This window comes from Hydra vulgaris, chromosome 12 (genome assembly GCF_038396675.1).
Source record: "Hydra vulgaris chromosome 12, alternate assembly HydraT2T_AEP".
NCBI classification, from domain to species: Eukaryota; Metazoa; Cnidaria; class Hydrozoa; order Anthoathecata; family Hydridae; genus Hydra; species Hydra vulgaris.
Window position 1 is genome coordinate 45,817,140 of NC_088931.1, and position 17,095 is coordinate 45,834,234.

At 30.1% G+C, this 17,095-nt stretch overlaps 1 protein-coding gene across 2 annotated transcripts in view; it reads right to left on the reverse strand.

The window, feature by feature from the left end:
• The window catches only part of LOC100197954 (protein transport protein Sec31A), a 102,849-nt gene that overhangs the window by 56,568 nt on the left and 29,186 nt on the right, over window positions 1-17,095 (reverse strand). For both annotated transcript variants that reach the window (XM_065813433.1, XM_065813432.1), the window contains exons 7-13: window positions 8,366-8,426; window positions 8,234-8,281; window positions 7,838-7,999; window positions 6,753-6,884; window positions 4,551-4,595; window positions 503-658; window positions 210-284 (exon numbers count right to left, since the gene is read on the reverse strand). In XM_065813433.1, the coding sequence (XP_065669505.1) occupies window positions 210-284; window positions 503-658; window positions 4,551-4,595; window positions 6,753-6,884; window positions 7,838-7,999; window positions 8,234-8,281; window positions 8,366-8,426 (679 nt within the window). The remainder of the gene's footprint in view (window positions 1-209; window positions 285-502; window positions 659-4,550; window positions 4,596-6,752; window positions 6,885-7,837; window positions 8,000-8,233; window positions 8,282-8,365; window positions 8,427-17,095) is intronic.

The window sequence follows — 17,095 nt, forward strand, 5'->3', positions numbered from 1 at the left end:
GAGGTAGAAACAATTTATGACATCTGGCAAATGTAACAAGAAGGCAGAAATAATTTTTGGCAAGTACAAGGAGTTTATTTATTAAAATAATAATATATATAATTTTCAAAAAACCAACATATTTTTGTACATTTTGAAAATAAAGTAAAGAATTAAGTAGTAATATAAATTTTTTTTTGAAAGATAAAAAAACACCTGTAAAAACTGACCTTTTGAGCAAGTTCTAATGGATCATAACCTAAGAGTTTTAAAAACTCCATTCTTGGTTCATTTTCCAAGTTGCTCTGTAAATTAAAAAGGTTTTTGACTATTTGTAAACTATATAAAAAAACATCTATAAGAAATTTTCTAATAATACATAGAACTATAAATATTTTATTAATTAAATAATAAACAAAAGCATAAACAATGAATATAGCTAAAAAAAAATTTTTTATAAATGGTCTAAAAAATTAATGGTGTAATAAGTGACAAGTCATATGAAATAAGTTTAAGAATTTACTTTCAAAAACTGCCACAGCAATTTCTCATTTTGAGCAGACTCAACTGAGATCTTATGTTCACAATATTCCAATAGGTTGCCACTAATTAATGAACTTTCAAGTTCATGTGATCGAATTAAGAGCTCATTTTCTGTTACTACTTGACTAATATAAACCTTAAAACAAGTAATTAAAAAAAAATTCATTTTAAATATCAATTATTCATTGTAATATTAATTCATAAATTTGAATGGAACAGTTTATATAAGTTATATAAGTTTTTATAGGTTAAAATAACAAATAAAGATATATAAGAATTTTCAAAATAGCAAATAAAGAGATATAATAAATTTTCAAAATAACAAATAAGATATACAACACATTTTTCCAGATTAAAAAAACAAATGGTATAAAAAGTGTTTAAAATAAAAAAAAGTTTCAATTTTATTCTGTTATAATCTTTTATCTTGTCATAAATTTTATCATGTTATTGTGGTTTCGATTTTAAAAACAGTTAAGGATACTTAGATTGATTATATTTCAAGCCTACTGTTAACAGTTTACTTGCTTTTTAACACTATTCTTTGTTTTCTAATAGCTCCCAACTTAATAGTGGTTGCTTGCTGGGATTGCTATCCCTTGTTTAGAGTGAATTTATATATAAAAGTATTAATATATGAACAAAAATATTAACTGTTTTTTCATCAACCTTAATTACCATGCTTTAACTGATGCAACAATGCGTTATCATGTTATAACTGTCACTATTAATTTGACCAAGCGATACAATCCTTAAGTATCCCTATAAAGAATGAAAGATCAGTATTTAGCATAAACCATCAAGATTCACAAAAATAACTACCCCAGATATGGTTGGGTTTAACCTAAAACCTCTTGCATATTATAGACAAAATCCAAAACTAAACCTCTGCAACAATATGACTCCAATAGCCACATGCTTGGCCAGGGCATTTACATTCATAAGAATTCATCCATTTGTCGTGAAACTAGATTTGAATCCACAGACTATTCTTTCATGTCCTTTCGTTTAGCACCACTTCACTCTATCGCCTTTCTATTTGTTCTATATCGCTCTCCTTCATCTCAAGACTGCACTCTTTTTGATGTTATTTCTGATCATATTGACCAAGCCCTCTCTCTTTATCCATCAGCTAATATAGCTGTTGTCGGTGACTTTAATGCTCACCACTCTGAATGGCTTGGCTCTAGTGTCAGTGACTCTGCAGGCTTTAAAGCCCACAACTTTTGCCTTTCACAATCCCTAACTCAAATAGTCAACTTTCCAACTCGCTTTCCTGACAACCCGAATCATTTACCTTCTCTACTTGACTTATGTCTTGTTTCTGATCCTAGTCAGTGCTCAGTTTCTCCACAGTTTCTCCCTTAGGTGCTTCTGATCACAGTTTGATCTCTCTAAAACTAATATCTTGTTCTTCTTCATCACCTGAATCCCCCTATTATCATACCTCTTACAACTACAGTAAAGCTGACTGGGATTCTTTCCGTGATTTTCTTCGTGATGGCCCTTGGGTAGAAATCTTTTGTCTTCCTGTCGACAAACGCATCTTACATAACTTCGTGGATTCAGGCTGGCATGGAATCTTTTGTTCCTTCTCAAGGATTCCAGGTTAAGCCTCACTCTCCTCCATGGTTTTCCTCACACTGTGCTGCTGTGATTGCCAATCGAAACCGTTACTTCCATATTTATCAGCAAAACAATTCTCCAGAAAACAGACATCTGTTTATTACTGCTAGAAACCATTGTAAAAAGGTTTTGTCTAACGCCAAAGCCCGATATTCTAAGGTCATGAAATCTCGCATCTCATATCAAAAATTAGGCTCTCGTGACTGGAGAATCTTTAATAGTATCAATAGTAAGGGCAAATCTTTAATTCCACCTCTCTTGTATGGTTCAGAAATTGTCACCTCACCTAAAGACAAAGCTGAATTGTATGCTTAAAACTTTTTATCAATATCATCTCTTGATTCCACTAGTTGCGTTCTACCTAATATTGCCAACAAACAGGTTGATCCATTGCTTGACATTCGTATCACTCCAGCTTCTGTATCTAAAGTGATTTCCTGCCTAGACTTATCTACAGCTTGTTCTCCGGAGCGGTCATCTATACTCTCAAAACTGTTCAACAAGTGCTTATCAGAGTCTTGTTTTCTGGCCTGCTGGAAAGCGGCATCTGTTATCCCTATCTTCAAAAATTCTTGAGAGCGACCTGATTCGTCTAACTACCGTCCCATTAGTCTCCTTCCTATCATTAGCAAGGTTTTTGAATCTTTAATAAACAAACACGTAAAATCTCATCTTGAATCTAATAACTTCCTTTCTGACCATCAATATGGATTTAGATCTTCTCGTTCTACAGCTGATTTGCTAACAGTAATAACTGATAAGTTTTATCGTGCATTAGATAAAGGTGGAGAGTTTAAGGCCATCGCTCTTGACATTTCAAAAGCTTTTGATAAAGTTTGGCATGCTGGTCTTCTCCATAAGCTTTCTTCTTATGTTGTATCCGGCAACATCTTTAAAATCATTGAATCCTTCCTTTCCAATCGTAGCATAAAAGTTGTCCTCGATGGACAACACTCTTCCTCTTATTCTGTAACTTCAGGGGTTCCTCAAGGTTCTATCCTTGGCCTTATACTCTTTTTAATTTACATTAACGATCTTCCAGATATTCTCACATCTAAGGTGGCATTGTTCGCTGATGATACTACTATTTATCCTTGTCATGATAAGAAGCCAAAACTCTCTGATTGCTTGGAGGGGTCATTTGGGCTTAAAAAGGATCTCACTTCTGCTACAGCAAGGGGCCCACAGTGGCTGGTGAGCTTCAATACAGATAAAACTCAACTTTTTTCAGCCAATCGTTATCGCAATAATTTAGATCTTCCTATATTTATGAACGGTGATGTACTCGCTGAGTCATCTACTCTTCATCTTCTAGGATTAACTCTTACTTCCAATCTTTCTTGGAAACCATATATCAAATCAGTTGCAAAATTAGCATCTGCTAAGGTTGCATCTCTTTATCGAGCTTGTCACTTTCTTACTTCGGATTCTATTCTCTATCTGTAAAAATTTGTATGTAATACTGTTGCCATATCTGGGATGGATCTTCTAATGATGCTCTTTCTCTTTTAGACAAACATAGTTGGGCCTGCTCTTGCAGCCAACCTCCAACTATTATCACATCATCGTAATGTTGCTTCTCTTTCTCTTTTTAATGTTGCTTTTCTTTCTACAAATACTATAATAGGCACTGCTCAAAAGAGCTAGCGTCTCTTGGGTCATCTACTAAAATTCATTCTCGTGTTACTCGTCATTCAATTAAGTCTCATCCTTTTTCTGTGACTGTTCCTAAGTGCTCTAAAAATGCTTATTCGTCTAGTTTTTTTTCCTCAAACATCAGCTCTTTGGAATTTCCTTCCTTCTTTTTGTTTTCCTGATTCATATAATTTGCAATCCTTTATGTCGTCTGTCAATCGTTATCTTGCTCTACAATCTTCATCTTTTCTCTTTCAGTAACTTCCAACTTTAATTAGTTTAATTTAATCAGCCTTGTTGGAAGCAAAGATGTTAAAAAAAAAAAAAACCTCTGCAACAATATAACATATGGATCAAAGAGTCTTTTACATTAAAGTATTAACTCAAATATTTTTTATTGTAATAAAATTATTTTTAATAACTTAGTTTTGTAGCTGTTAAAAGCAGGTAAATTTCAAACAAAATTGAAATTTTAAAATATGTTTAGTGTTTTTTAAGTATATACAACTCATTTAATATAACCAACAATCTTAATAATATTGTATCTTTTAAAAACCTGTTCTATATAGTCAAATAGATTGGATTTGAACAATATGTGTAAATGGTAATACCAACCTTTTTTTTGTTAATTTTTTAATGAAATAAAAAATTAACAAAAAAGAACACTAAAGTATGAACTTAATATATGAACTTAACTAAATTTAAAATATGAACTTAACTAAATTTACATTTTTTATTGAAAAAAAAACAAAAAATAAAACACTTACTTTTTTCTCATCAAATGTACCAAAAGAAACTATCTTACCACCAAACTAAATATAAATTTACAATACTATATTTTCTTATTATAAATTGACAATACAAAAATTTTTTAATAAATTTAAAATTATATAATTTTTTTGAATGTTTCAATATTTAATAACATTAATAAGCATTATTGCCTTTATTGTTCAGAAATGTTGTCATACAATACTTATATCATTCAAATTTCAGAATTTTTTTTTGTTACTCTCAGGCTATAATCACAGCAATTTTTAGCGATTACCCTTTTTTGACACTAGTGTTTTGATACAAAAGAATATAGTTTATAATATAAAACTTTTAGATCAATCTCGTTATCAAACATTTATAAATTATTTATAGTTATTTAAAGGTAATGTTTAATTAGATTAGAAGTTAGCATTTGCTTTTAAATTTATTCAATTACAATCCATCAGTTCTAACCAGGTACATATCCAGCTGGATCTGTACCTGGTTAGAACTGAAAAACCAATAACAACAGTCAAATGGAAATAGAGTAAAGAAACTTTCTACAGCAAAATTTTTTCTACAGCAAAATTTACAAACTAGTAACTAAAAAAATCTTAGGTTAATTTTGAAAAAGTAAACATTGATTACTTTTCAAAATAATTTTAATTAAACTCATTTTGAAATTTTTTATATAAAAATAGGAAATAAAACAAAAATAAAATAACTTCAGGGAAAGTTGGCGTTTGAGTTCAAATGATACTTCTATAAAGATGTGCTTCCTTAAAATATTTTCAAGTAACTGGTAATAACTTAAGGATATCAATGTTTTGTAAAATTCTTATTTGGAGAGTAAAAAGAAAGTGATTATTTAACATATGTATAAAGAGACTTATGTTAAAGATACTAAAGAACATCTTTTGTCATTAAGTACAGAAACATCTCTTCAATACATTTGTAAGAAATGGCATAGATTCAAGCTTTAGCATTTTTTACTACAATAGATGAATAATGATTAATTCGAAACATTAAGTAAATAAAAACATCTAAGATGGAGGTTCAATGAAAGTTATTGAATATCTGTTAAACCCAAACCAACACAGAACCACTGATGAAAGAGCAAGGAAAACTTACTTAAATAAATTCTGTTTTTGTATTGGCATCAGATGCATGGTCCCAAAAATAAAATCTGGATTTCTGAAAATGATTCTTTCTATTGAAAAACTAATAGATAAAAACAATAGGTACCATAAATAACAACACCATACAAACAATAGGTACTAAAAATAACAATAGAAAACAATGAGTCAATAAATCTTTTTCTTATTGCAGATCATCAGTCACTTAACATTTCTGGAGCTCCAAAACTCAAAGTACTATGAAAGAACAGTGGTTTAAAGCCGGAGTCCTTTTTGGGACTCCACATCCCTGATTGACATTCTGCAAAATATGCAAGAAACACATAACAAAATCACAGTATTAGCTGAGAAACTTCAACTTTTCTCTGGCATCTCAAATTTTCTTCAAATTCTCTCAAATTGATCAAAATTTCCTTAGAACTCAAAGTAATCAGAATTTTTGTTGGAAATTTCGATATTCAATTTACTTAAGTAACTACACATTATTTTTTGAATGTTTTTTGTGAGTTAGTAAATAAATTTATATTTAAAAAACATTTATGGACTCATGGTAAAAAATATAGCCAGAAAGAGTAGTTATTTTAAAATAGTTTTTCTTAAAATGTGCCGCTTGCAGAATCTTAATTTTTACAGTTTTACTTACCCTTAGAAGGTTTCTTAATTAGAATCTATAAATTTTTGGGATCAAAACTAAATGATTAATTTCTGAATGCTCAACAAAAAGTTTATAAGTGTATTGTTTATTTCAACCAATTGATGTTGTACCTTATACAACCAACTGTTGTATATTATTTTTCTACTTTGAGGGCTGACATAATGATTATTAATTATTATTTAGACCAATTTATCTACACAATATCTAAACCAGGTTTAGATATTACCTGATAATACTGGTTAATTTTAAAACCTTTTTAAATGTCTACTTAAAAAAAATATTATGGTTATATATTAGAATAACTAATTAGAACTTGATATATTAATAAGCTACACATTTTTAAATACATTTGTAAGCAACTTACAATTTGTTTCACTGTTTATTTATGCAAAAAACTGGTAAACAAAAACATCTAAATAAAAACTAACTGCAAAACAAGCACCACAAGGACGTCTCATCCACTTGGGTGGTTTCTTTAATGGCTGGACTATAACTGTTGTTGGTTGTTGCATTAAATTTTGTGTAAAATCTTCTTTTTGAATGCCAAATGAATCTGAAATCTTAAATAAAAAGAAAAAAATATGTTATTAGTTTAATTTCAGTTAGATTGTTTTAACATTCAGTGTAATTATTTTAATATCCAGTGCATTTATACACAAAATTCATATCATGTTCAACTTGTATTTCCGAGCAGCAGTCTTGCTTTTCCAAGCCATGATTTGAAGTTATAAGTTTTAGGGTTGAAATATTTTGAATATAGAGGTTGAGGGAAGGTTTTTTTGGAAAAAAAAAAAAAAAAAGAAGACTCCGTGACTTTAGTTTCTTTTTGAGGAGAAATTGCATCATGAACACATACAAAAATAGAGCAGATAAAGATATTGTTGCTTTGTTAAAAAAGTTTACAGATGCATGGAAAAGTAATTAAACTTCCAAAAGATTTTAGCTTACAATGATTCTCTGTCTAATATGAAAAATAGTTACAAACTGTCATAATAGAAATAAAAGAATTAAAACATCAAAACATCTAAAGCAATAGCACACACTGTGAAAATTGAATTAGCCAACTTGTTAAATATATATAATTGTAAACTTTGGTGACTTTATTCAGTACCTGATCATCAATTGTGATAGGGTGTCAGATGTCATATTTTAATTGTGATAGGGTGTCAGATGTGAGCATTGTGATAGGGTGTCAGATGTGAGCATTGTGATAGGGCGTCAGATGTGCATATTTTAATTGTGAAAGGGTGTCAGATGCGCATATTTTGTTTCTGTTCAACAAAAAAAACAAAAAAAATGTTGATGTTGCAGTTTTCAAAATTATGAAAAAATTTTCTTTATTTCTTATATGGAGAAAAATTGCCTATGAAGTTTAAATATTCAAGTTTTCTTAACCACCTCAGAAATATTATTTCACTTTTCAATAAAAAAAATTAGAAAATGTTGAGCACAAATATATATATAGATTTTAAGTAAAAGCTTCTCTGAAAGTTATGAAAACATTTATTCATACTTGACTATGTTGCTGTTGTCTTTGCACTTGATGCGACCCTCCCATAACAGAACTTATAGTGACATGACCGTCAAATGAAGAAGAAGCAATAATGCCTGGTATACGAGGACACCAACTAACATCAGATGTCCACTGAGACATTGTTGGTAATTCATAAACTATCTAAATATAAAAATGTTAAAAAATGGATTTAAAAAAAAAATTACCAATAAAATTTTGAAAACTTTTAACGTGAAGTATTATATAATATATTATATAAACTTTTATTTATTTTTTAACAAAAAAATAATAATTTTGAATATTTAATTTTTAATTGTTTAACAAAATCAAAAAAAAATTAATTTGAATATTTAATTTTAATTTTTTAACTACGATAAAAGAATTTTGTATATTTACATCATTCGCTAACTGGCTATTAGGATTCCAACACAATATTCGATTATCCTTAAAGAAAAAAACAAGCATTTTATAGTTATATAAATTATGAAAATACAAATACATCTTTACTTAGATATTTCAAAAAATAACCTTTCCACAACTCATAACTAAATCTGAATCTTGTGGACACCAAGCCAACGATAGAATACCTCTATAAAAATAAACTAATGGTAAAAAACCTCAATAAAAGTTAACAACCTTATAGTTTTAAAAATTAACCACATGTTTATTTAATACTAATTAAAAACAACAAATTGCAGTTGATTACAATAGCAAAGTGTAGTTGATCATAACTAACAGATTGCACTTGATTGCAACAATAGATTGTAGGGTAACTCCATGTAAAAGTGGGACAGTCATTTCAGTCACCCCTTGGATTTTCTTTCATTAATTCCCGAAGTTGTCCAAGTCTCATGGATTCGATTTTTTTTTCAAATGAAGTAGGTGATCCTAGGCTATCTTTATAAAAAAGATGGTTTTGGTTTCTTAAAGCACAATAAAGTTATGTCATTTTGAAATTTAGACAAAAAATTTCTTTATTCGGCCTCTATTCTCTATTATAGATTTTATAGGGATATATGACTGAAATTTAGTACCTGACCATTTTAAAAGGTTAAATACAAAGATGAAGAGAAATTAACCCAATTTCTAATATTTTAGAATAATTTTTGAATTTTAAAATCAACAGTCCTTTTTTTTTTCTTGTAACCATAATTTACATTTCACTAATTTCTGAAGTTGCCTTACTCTCATTGTGAAATAAGATGTTTTGGGAAAGTTTAGGTCTCTGAAAGAAAATAAAAAATTATATTGCTTTGCATGACTCGCATATTTATGATCAATATTTCCAAAACTATACATGGAAATATAATTTACTATACAACACATTGAAAAAACAACTTCTATTTTTATTATTCTAATAATTAGGTATTATTTCAAAATATTGGTTGCATGCTAAAATTTTAGGTTACATGCTCAAATGTTGTGTTAAAAAATAAGAAACTAAAATGCAAACTTTTTTGAAAAATATTAAAAACCTGCTTTATTGAAAAAAGCTCAAAAATAAAAATGAAAAGGAATAACCAAATATTACTAAAATTGAAGTTTATATCATTTAAATAATGAAAGTAAAATATTAATCAACTTTCACTGAAAAGATAAAACTTGTTCAAATAGAGTTTCATCTTCTTTTGAGATTTGGTACTGATGCCCAGAAGATGTTGAAGGTATTTTAACAAGAGAAATGACATTCATTCTTGGCACCCAGCAATTATCATCCCGCTTTGGCCAGTAGTACCACCAACTTGGATAATATGGATGCATAAACTTTACCATAAAATCATCATTCTCTTTATCAACTTCAGATACCATACCAAGCCAGTAAAAATGCCGTATTTGCAAAATAGATATTGTGACATCATAACATTGTCAATTTTAATAACTTCATACTTTCATTTTTTGAGGAAGTTAAATGTTAGAGCAAAATCATCATCATCGGATACTCTTTTCATTTTTATAATTGATTGAGAGATGGTATAAATTGATGGAAACTTGTCCCATGAATGGTGGTTGATATTAAAAGTCTATCAGTAAGTTTGTTTCTTACTAGCTCTATTTCTTTAGCAATGACGCACACAAACGTAATCCCACTGATTGGTTTCTGACAGTATTCAAACATTGCTTGAGAAGACAGTATATGACCTGTGGTTGGACTCTGCAAGCTAGCTGTTGCAACAAGCCTTTTAACAGTACCACCTATTCCATCGCATGGAGATTTGCCATGGCTTGTTGCAAAGAAATTCCAGGTGTAACAAAAAGAAAAATCTTGAGCGTGGTGACATAAATTGTAAAAATGTTTGAAGTTTTTATACTGCCCTGCACAACAATAAAAAAATAATGAATTTTTGTAATTGTGGGACAAAGATGAGTTTTTATATGATTAATGGTTTTATGCATAACTTCATTGACTCTTGCTCCAATGGTAACTCTGTATCTTGTCTTGTACTACAAAAGCGTAATTCTCTGCAAAATCTGCCAGTACAATAGCTTCATCAATACTAATCGTTTCTTTGAGATGCTTTAGATAGCTAGATTGTGATTTTGCTATAAATGAATGAGAAGTAATATTATCAAGATTTTCACACAAAAGCTCTTTTGAATCATCATTTTGTGTAAAATACTGCTGGAAATAATTTTGGGCAGCTTGTATGCCAGGACAACTATTGCATCAGTGAATCACGCAAACTTTTAATTTTCTGCTACAGACAATCTTTCAATGATTTCATGGTAAGATGTTTCAAGGCCTACAGCACTTAACATTAATTTAACATTTTGGTGTGTTGTATACACACAAACAGAATGTGTAACTTTTGGACCAGCAGGATTGCAATATTTTGGTCGAAGACTGCAAAATTTAGAAAATCCAATTTTATGGTCTGGGTACTTTATCCTAAATGCCACATAGAGCTCCTTTAAACTACACAAAACCAATTTTTTTGACATGTATTTTTTTCCCCCAACACTTACAAAAATTTTTTTTCCTGGCATTTGCCTTGAATACTCATCATTACAGTAAAAAAGCTTTACAAGTTCTATAATATCTTTGCAGAATCGATGCTGTTCAACCACATCAGGGTATGCTATGATGCCTTTTTGGTCGCGTGAAAACTTTGCATTTTGAATTTTGTGTTTGGAAACTGAAAACTCTTTTGCTGCTTTTCTGATAGACCAAGATTTTGGGGTTAATGTCAAAATTTGAAGCTACTGCCTTCAGTTAGAAACCTTAAGTTTTTCTTTCATGCATTCTACAAAGAAGTCTAGATCACCAGCTTTGGTTTGAATTTCCTTTAGAACTTCATTTATTGGTGCAACAAGATCGAATTCGGTTACATCCAGAGCAGTTGCAAGCTTCTGAATAACTGCTTCTTCAACTTGCTTTATCTTTCTCTTTCCAAGTGAAGGTTTGTTAGAGGTTTTGGGTAAATGAACTTTTAGAGGAGACACTTCAAGTTCGCATAAAGTACTGTTGAGCAATGATCTTGATGATTCCAGTATATTTTTTTTTTCCATATTATCTTCAGTTAATTTCATCTCCAACTCGTTCTCTTCTGATTCTTCACTTGATGCTAATTTATGTCTGCATTGTGGACAAAGTTTTCACCTGGAATTACAAATTTGCCTTTACTGCATAGGTAATTTGCTGTATCCAAGTTGATTTCACGAAGACTACCTAAAAAAAGGGAAGAACTCTTTTAATATGTATACAAATTTTAATAAAACCTTAAAAAGTTTTAAGTTGTATGGCATTTAATAGTGCACTTTCAGAAGTCAGCTAAAAGGTTAAATATAGCTAAAATAGAATTTGGCTGCCAATAATTTCATTATTGTAACTCAACTTATTGTAACATTTTCACAAAACTAAAAGTTATGATTACTATAAATACCTTTTATAACTTTTTTATGAGTATTAAATGGATTGCAGCACCGTGTTAATTTAGTTGTATAACGCTTCAAATAAACATGTTTATGATGGAGACAAGTTGTTGGTTTGACATTTATTATTGAGAGCCCAGTTTCACATTAATATTTCTCTTTCAAATTCAGGAATATCTTCAAAAGGTTTAATTCTCAGCAACGATGTATATGTTGTGAGATGACATTCACTTTCTAGGTTGATTCCAATGGAGCACTCTTGGCTGTTTGCCATGATTAAGAAACTGAATTACCAAACAAGATTTAATAATTACTTAATTTAAAATTAAAATAAATTTTTTTTATTGAAATTTGTTATTGTTAACTGTTGTTTCAAAACTATATTTAGATGACATAACTGACGTCCCAAAACTATATTTATACATCACTGCAGGCGTTGCAAAACTATATTTTTCATGATAATTCACTTCACAAAACTTTATTTATATATCAAAACCAACCTTAATAAACAGTTTATACTTACCACAATTGAACCCATGAGAGTCAGGCAATTTGTGAAAATGTTACCTCGTTTTTTGGTTAGGTAATATTATACCATTTTAAAATTTAAAAATTATTCTGAAATATTAGAAATTGGGTTGATTTCTCTTGATCTTAGTATTCAACACTTTTAAAAATGGTCAGGTACAAATTTTCAGTCATATTTCTCTACTAGAACTTAAATTATTCACACAAAAAGTATCCCAATAAAATCTATAATAAAGGCCAAATAAAGAAATTTTTTGTCTAAATCTCAAAATGACATATATTTATTATGCTTTAAGAAACCAAAACCATCTTCTTTTTGAATTCAGCACCCTTAAAAATGATCAGTTATCAATTTTTAGCCACATTCTTCCATTAGATCAATTAAAAGTACTACTACAAAGTTCATAATGACGGAAGTGGAAAAAAATAGGGCGTTTTAGGTTGAATTTTAAAATATCATAACTTTTGAACCGTTTGGATTTGGGAGCTCAAACTTTACATTTTTTTATGTTAAATTGATAGGTACCACTGGTTGAAATTTGAAAGAAATCTGAGAGGGTGACTGAAAAATTTTAACTTTTTGTCCCACTTTTACATGAAATTACCCTGTAGTTGATTGCAATAACAGATTGCAACAACAGATTGCCGTTGATTTCAACCAACAAAATGCTGCTAAATATAATCAAAATTTAGATATTGTATAACAATATTTAGATCATGTTATTATAGTATAAGTTTTATATATAATTGAATATAATTATATAATTATATTCAATTATATATAAAACTTTAAATGATTTTAGAATTAATAATGAATAAATTAAAATCATATTTACTTTTGGAGAAAACACATTTAATTCTATTTTAGTATACATTAACAAATTAACAAGTTATATTCAACTTAGTATTATAAATGATTATAATCAAAAACATTTTTAATACAATCAAGTACATAAATATTAAAAACATATAGAAACAATACAAACTCAAACAAAAATAATTTTTAATTTTTTTTAACATCTTCACTTCCAACAATGCTGCAAACAACCACTATTAGAGTTGAAAGTTATTGGAAGAGAAAAGATGAAGCTTATACAGCAAAATAACGATTGTCAGACAACTTAGAAAATTGCTAATCATTTAATTAAGAAAACAAGATATAGGGAGTGAATTCCAAAGAACTGATGTTCAAGGATAAAAACTAAAGAAATAGGAATTTTTGGAGCACTTAGGAACAGTTTCAGTAAAATAACATTGAAGAACCCCTGAAGTTATAGAATATGAAAAAGAGTGCTGTTCATCAAGGACAACTTTTATACTATGATAAGAAGGAAGGATTTAATCTTAAAGATGTTACCTGATACACTCTAAGAAGAAAGCTTATGGAAAAGACCAACATGCCAAACTTTATCAAAAGCTTTAGAAATATTGAGGGCGATAGCCTTAACCTCTCCACTTCTATCAAATGCACAATAAAACCTATTGGTTATTACTGTAAGCAAATCAGCTGTAAAACAAGAAAGATCTGAACCATACAAGAGAGGTGGAATAACAGATTTGCCCTTATTATAGATTCTGCTAGAGATTCTCCAGAAGTCATACAATTTTTGAGATGAAATACAAGATTTTGTGACCTGAGAATAACGGGCTTTGGCATTTGACAAAACCTTTTTACAAATGGTTTCTAGCAATAGTAAACATAAGTCCGTTTTCTGGAGAATTGTTTTTGCTGATGGATATGGAAGTAATGGTTTCAATTGGAAATTGCAGCAGTACAATGAGAAGAAAACAATGGAGAAGAGTGAAGCTTGACTTAGAATCGTCAAGAGGGAATAAAAGATTCCATGCTAGCCTGAATCCAAGAAGATATGTGAGAAGCACATTTGTCAGCAGGAAGACGAAAGATTTCTACCCAATAAAAATTACGAAGAAAATCACAGAAAGAGTGCTAGTCAGCTTTAAGGTAGTTGTAAGAGGTACAATGATAGGGTGACTGATGATGAAGAAGAATGAGATAATAGATTTAGAGTGATCAAAACAAGATCAGAAGCATCTAAGGGTGAGTAAGGAGAAACTGAGCACTGACTAGAATCAGAAACCAGGCATAGGTTGAGTAGAGAAGGTAAATCATTCAAATTGTTTGGAAAGCGAGTTGGAAAATTAACTATTTGGTTTAAGATTAACGCCTGCAGAGTCACTGACACTAGAGCCAAGCCATTTAGTGTGATGAGCATTAAAGTCAACAATAACAATATTGGCTGAAGGATAAAAAGCCTGGTCATTTTGATTAGTAATAACATTGAAAAGAGTGCAGTCTTGAGAAAAAAGAGAGCAATATAGAACAAAGAGGAAGACAATAGAGTAAAGTGGTGCTAAATAAATGAAAAGTCTGTGGATTCAAACCTATTTTCCCAACAAATGGGTGAATGCTTATGAATGTAAATGCCCAGGCCAAACATGTGACTATTTGAATCTTTATGAATTAAAGGAAGATAACCACCAACACTAAGATCACAAGAGATGAGACAGGCAAACTCAAATTAGTCACAAAGAGCAAATATGTCTGGTGAACTTTTCAAGAGATAAGACTCAACAGAAGAAAAATTACTTGAGAGCTACCAAAGAGTTTGGCAAACCTGACTAACAGTCAGCCTCAGAACCATAAAACTGAGTTTTAGAGTTGTACCCTCATTAGGAGATAATAGAATGAGTTGCCTAGTCATAAAAAAAGAGACACAAGCAAAACTCATGCATTGAGTCAAGAGGATCCAGCATTCAACATCCTAAACTGGAAACAATGTATTAAAAATATGCCTACACCAGCCTAATAGATGAAGAAGGGGTGTAAATTTGGTCGGCAGATCGAATCTGTTTACTCCTTAAGTCTTTGCCTATGAGGCCTTCTACAAAACAGTAGTCAGATGCATTTAACACCTGCCCAAGATGAGTATTTTTATCGAGACACCATCTCTAACCTTTACTCAACCAAGAGCTCCAAGGCAGGTGGTGTTTTAAGTTAAAGTTAGATTCTCCCAGCCTTTGCCTAAAGAAAGCATACCCTACAGGCAGCAGGACATGAAGCAGGTTGTATGGGTTACATTTTACCAGTAGCAGGATAATCTAACCTGACAATGATTTGAAGAGTTTGTTAAGTTAGGCGAAACGAGTACATACTTTTTAACAAAACAAAACATAATTTCTCAAAACACGATTTTAATTTCTATTTTCTTTCTTCTTGTTTAAAATTTGACACATTTAATTTTGACAATTAATTTTTTTAGCTTTTTAATGCGAGGTAAGTCAAAAAGCTTCATATACACCCGTCCCTGGGCTAGATCCAAAAGAAGGGCAAGATTATAACTATTTATAAAAGTATTTAAGCCCAAAAACGATGTATTTAAAACAAAAAGATAACTTTGATATGAATAACCAGATAATGTATACGCAAAAAATGCTAAGAATCACTCACACTTAACACCAGACCTTGGTTACAATTATCAGGCTGAATAGCAAACACGACAAGAATAACACAGATATATGATGCGTTCTTTTATAACAAATGTATACTTGGTTGGAACGTACTGAACTATTCTATTAGATATTTAGACATCACAATCTTGTTAGGTTTTTTGTTTCTAATTTTCTTTATCTGACGTCGCTAAGTTAGTTTGTTATGGTTTGCACTATACGCTCTTCACTGACATTCTTTTGGTTGTTTTGTCAACAATATTGTTTTTTAGCGTTACTTTTTTCAGTGATTACAAGCTATAAGTAAAAATTGCATTTATTGTCTCATCTGTTTATTTTCTCACTATTCTCTGCCTACTGATTTAATGTTTGTATATTTTGTTATTTCTGGCTAATCATTTTTTTAATTACTCTGAGTCTGTTTTGTGTGAAAGCTATTGTCTCTACTTATCAGGTAAGATTTATATTTCTCATACTAGTGGAGTTACCATATTTAACTACTTTTGTACTAACTACAAACCATCTTAATTTAGTTTTGATGTTTATGAGCGGTATTTACTTATATTTGTAAGATATATTACAGCCATAAAAGAAACAGTAAGTTACTCTTTATTATTTATTACTATTTTTTATTTGCTTTGTGTTATTTCTATACATTAAAATTGTTTATTTTAATACATGTGCATACGTGCATGTGTACATGATTGTCTCTTCTAGTGTAAGCGTACATGATATTTATATGTCCAGGTATTTACATATTTGTTTATGGTCACACCACACGCTTCCCTCGCCACCCTCACCAGATCTCTAAGGTGGTGAGATCTGTTGCACGCCCCAAGGACATGAGTGGTGTTAATGCAGGTCTCGGGTTTTCCGAAATGTCATTGGTGATGGTAATGCATTCCTGAGGAGGTGGATCACCATTCATCAACTACCTAATTCTAATTGGTTATTATGGCACCAACATTTTTTTACCTCTTCCACCCATGAATTTTAGGGCTTTGTGAGCTTTATATTATGAATTTTTAACATTAATGACATTTATATATTTTTATATTATACAGGTGGTTATCAATTTTCAATTTATTATCTAGAGTTTAGACCATAAATAGTACCACATTTATTAGCCTATTTTTTCTCTTTATCTTGCTCGAACTATCATTTATTATCATTTTACATACAACTTTATTACCTACTTATTTTTTTGTTTTTGTATTGTGCGATATTTTTAGTCATGGTAGCCATTAATAAACCAGAGGATTTATATAGACTTGTTTACTCATATGCCGTTATCTTATCATTTGCTAAGGATGAATAGAGCGAGAGTTATGGTTCACCCTCTTCCTGAGTCGTGAAATTTTATTCCTCCAACTAAATAGTCTTTACATTCAT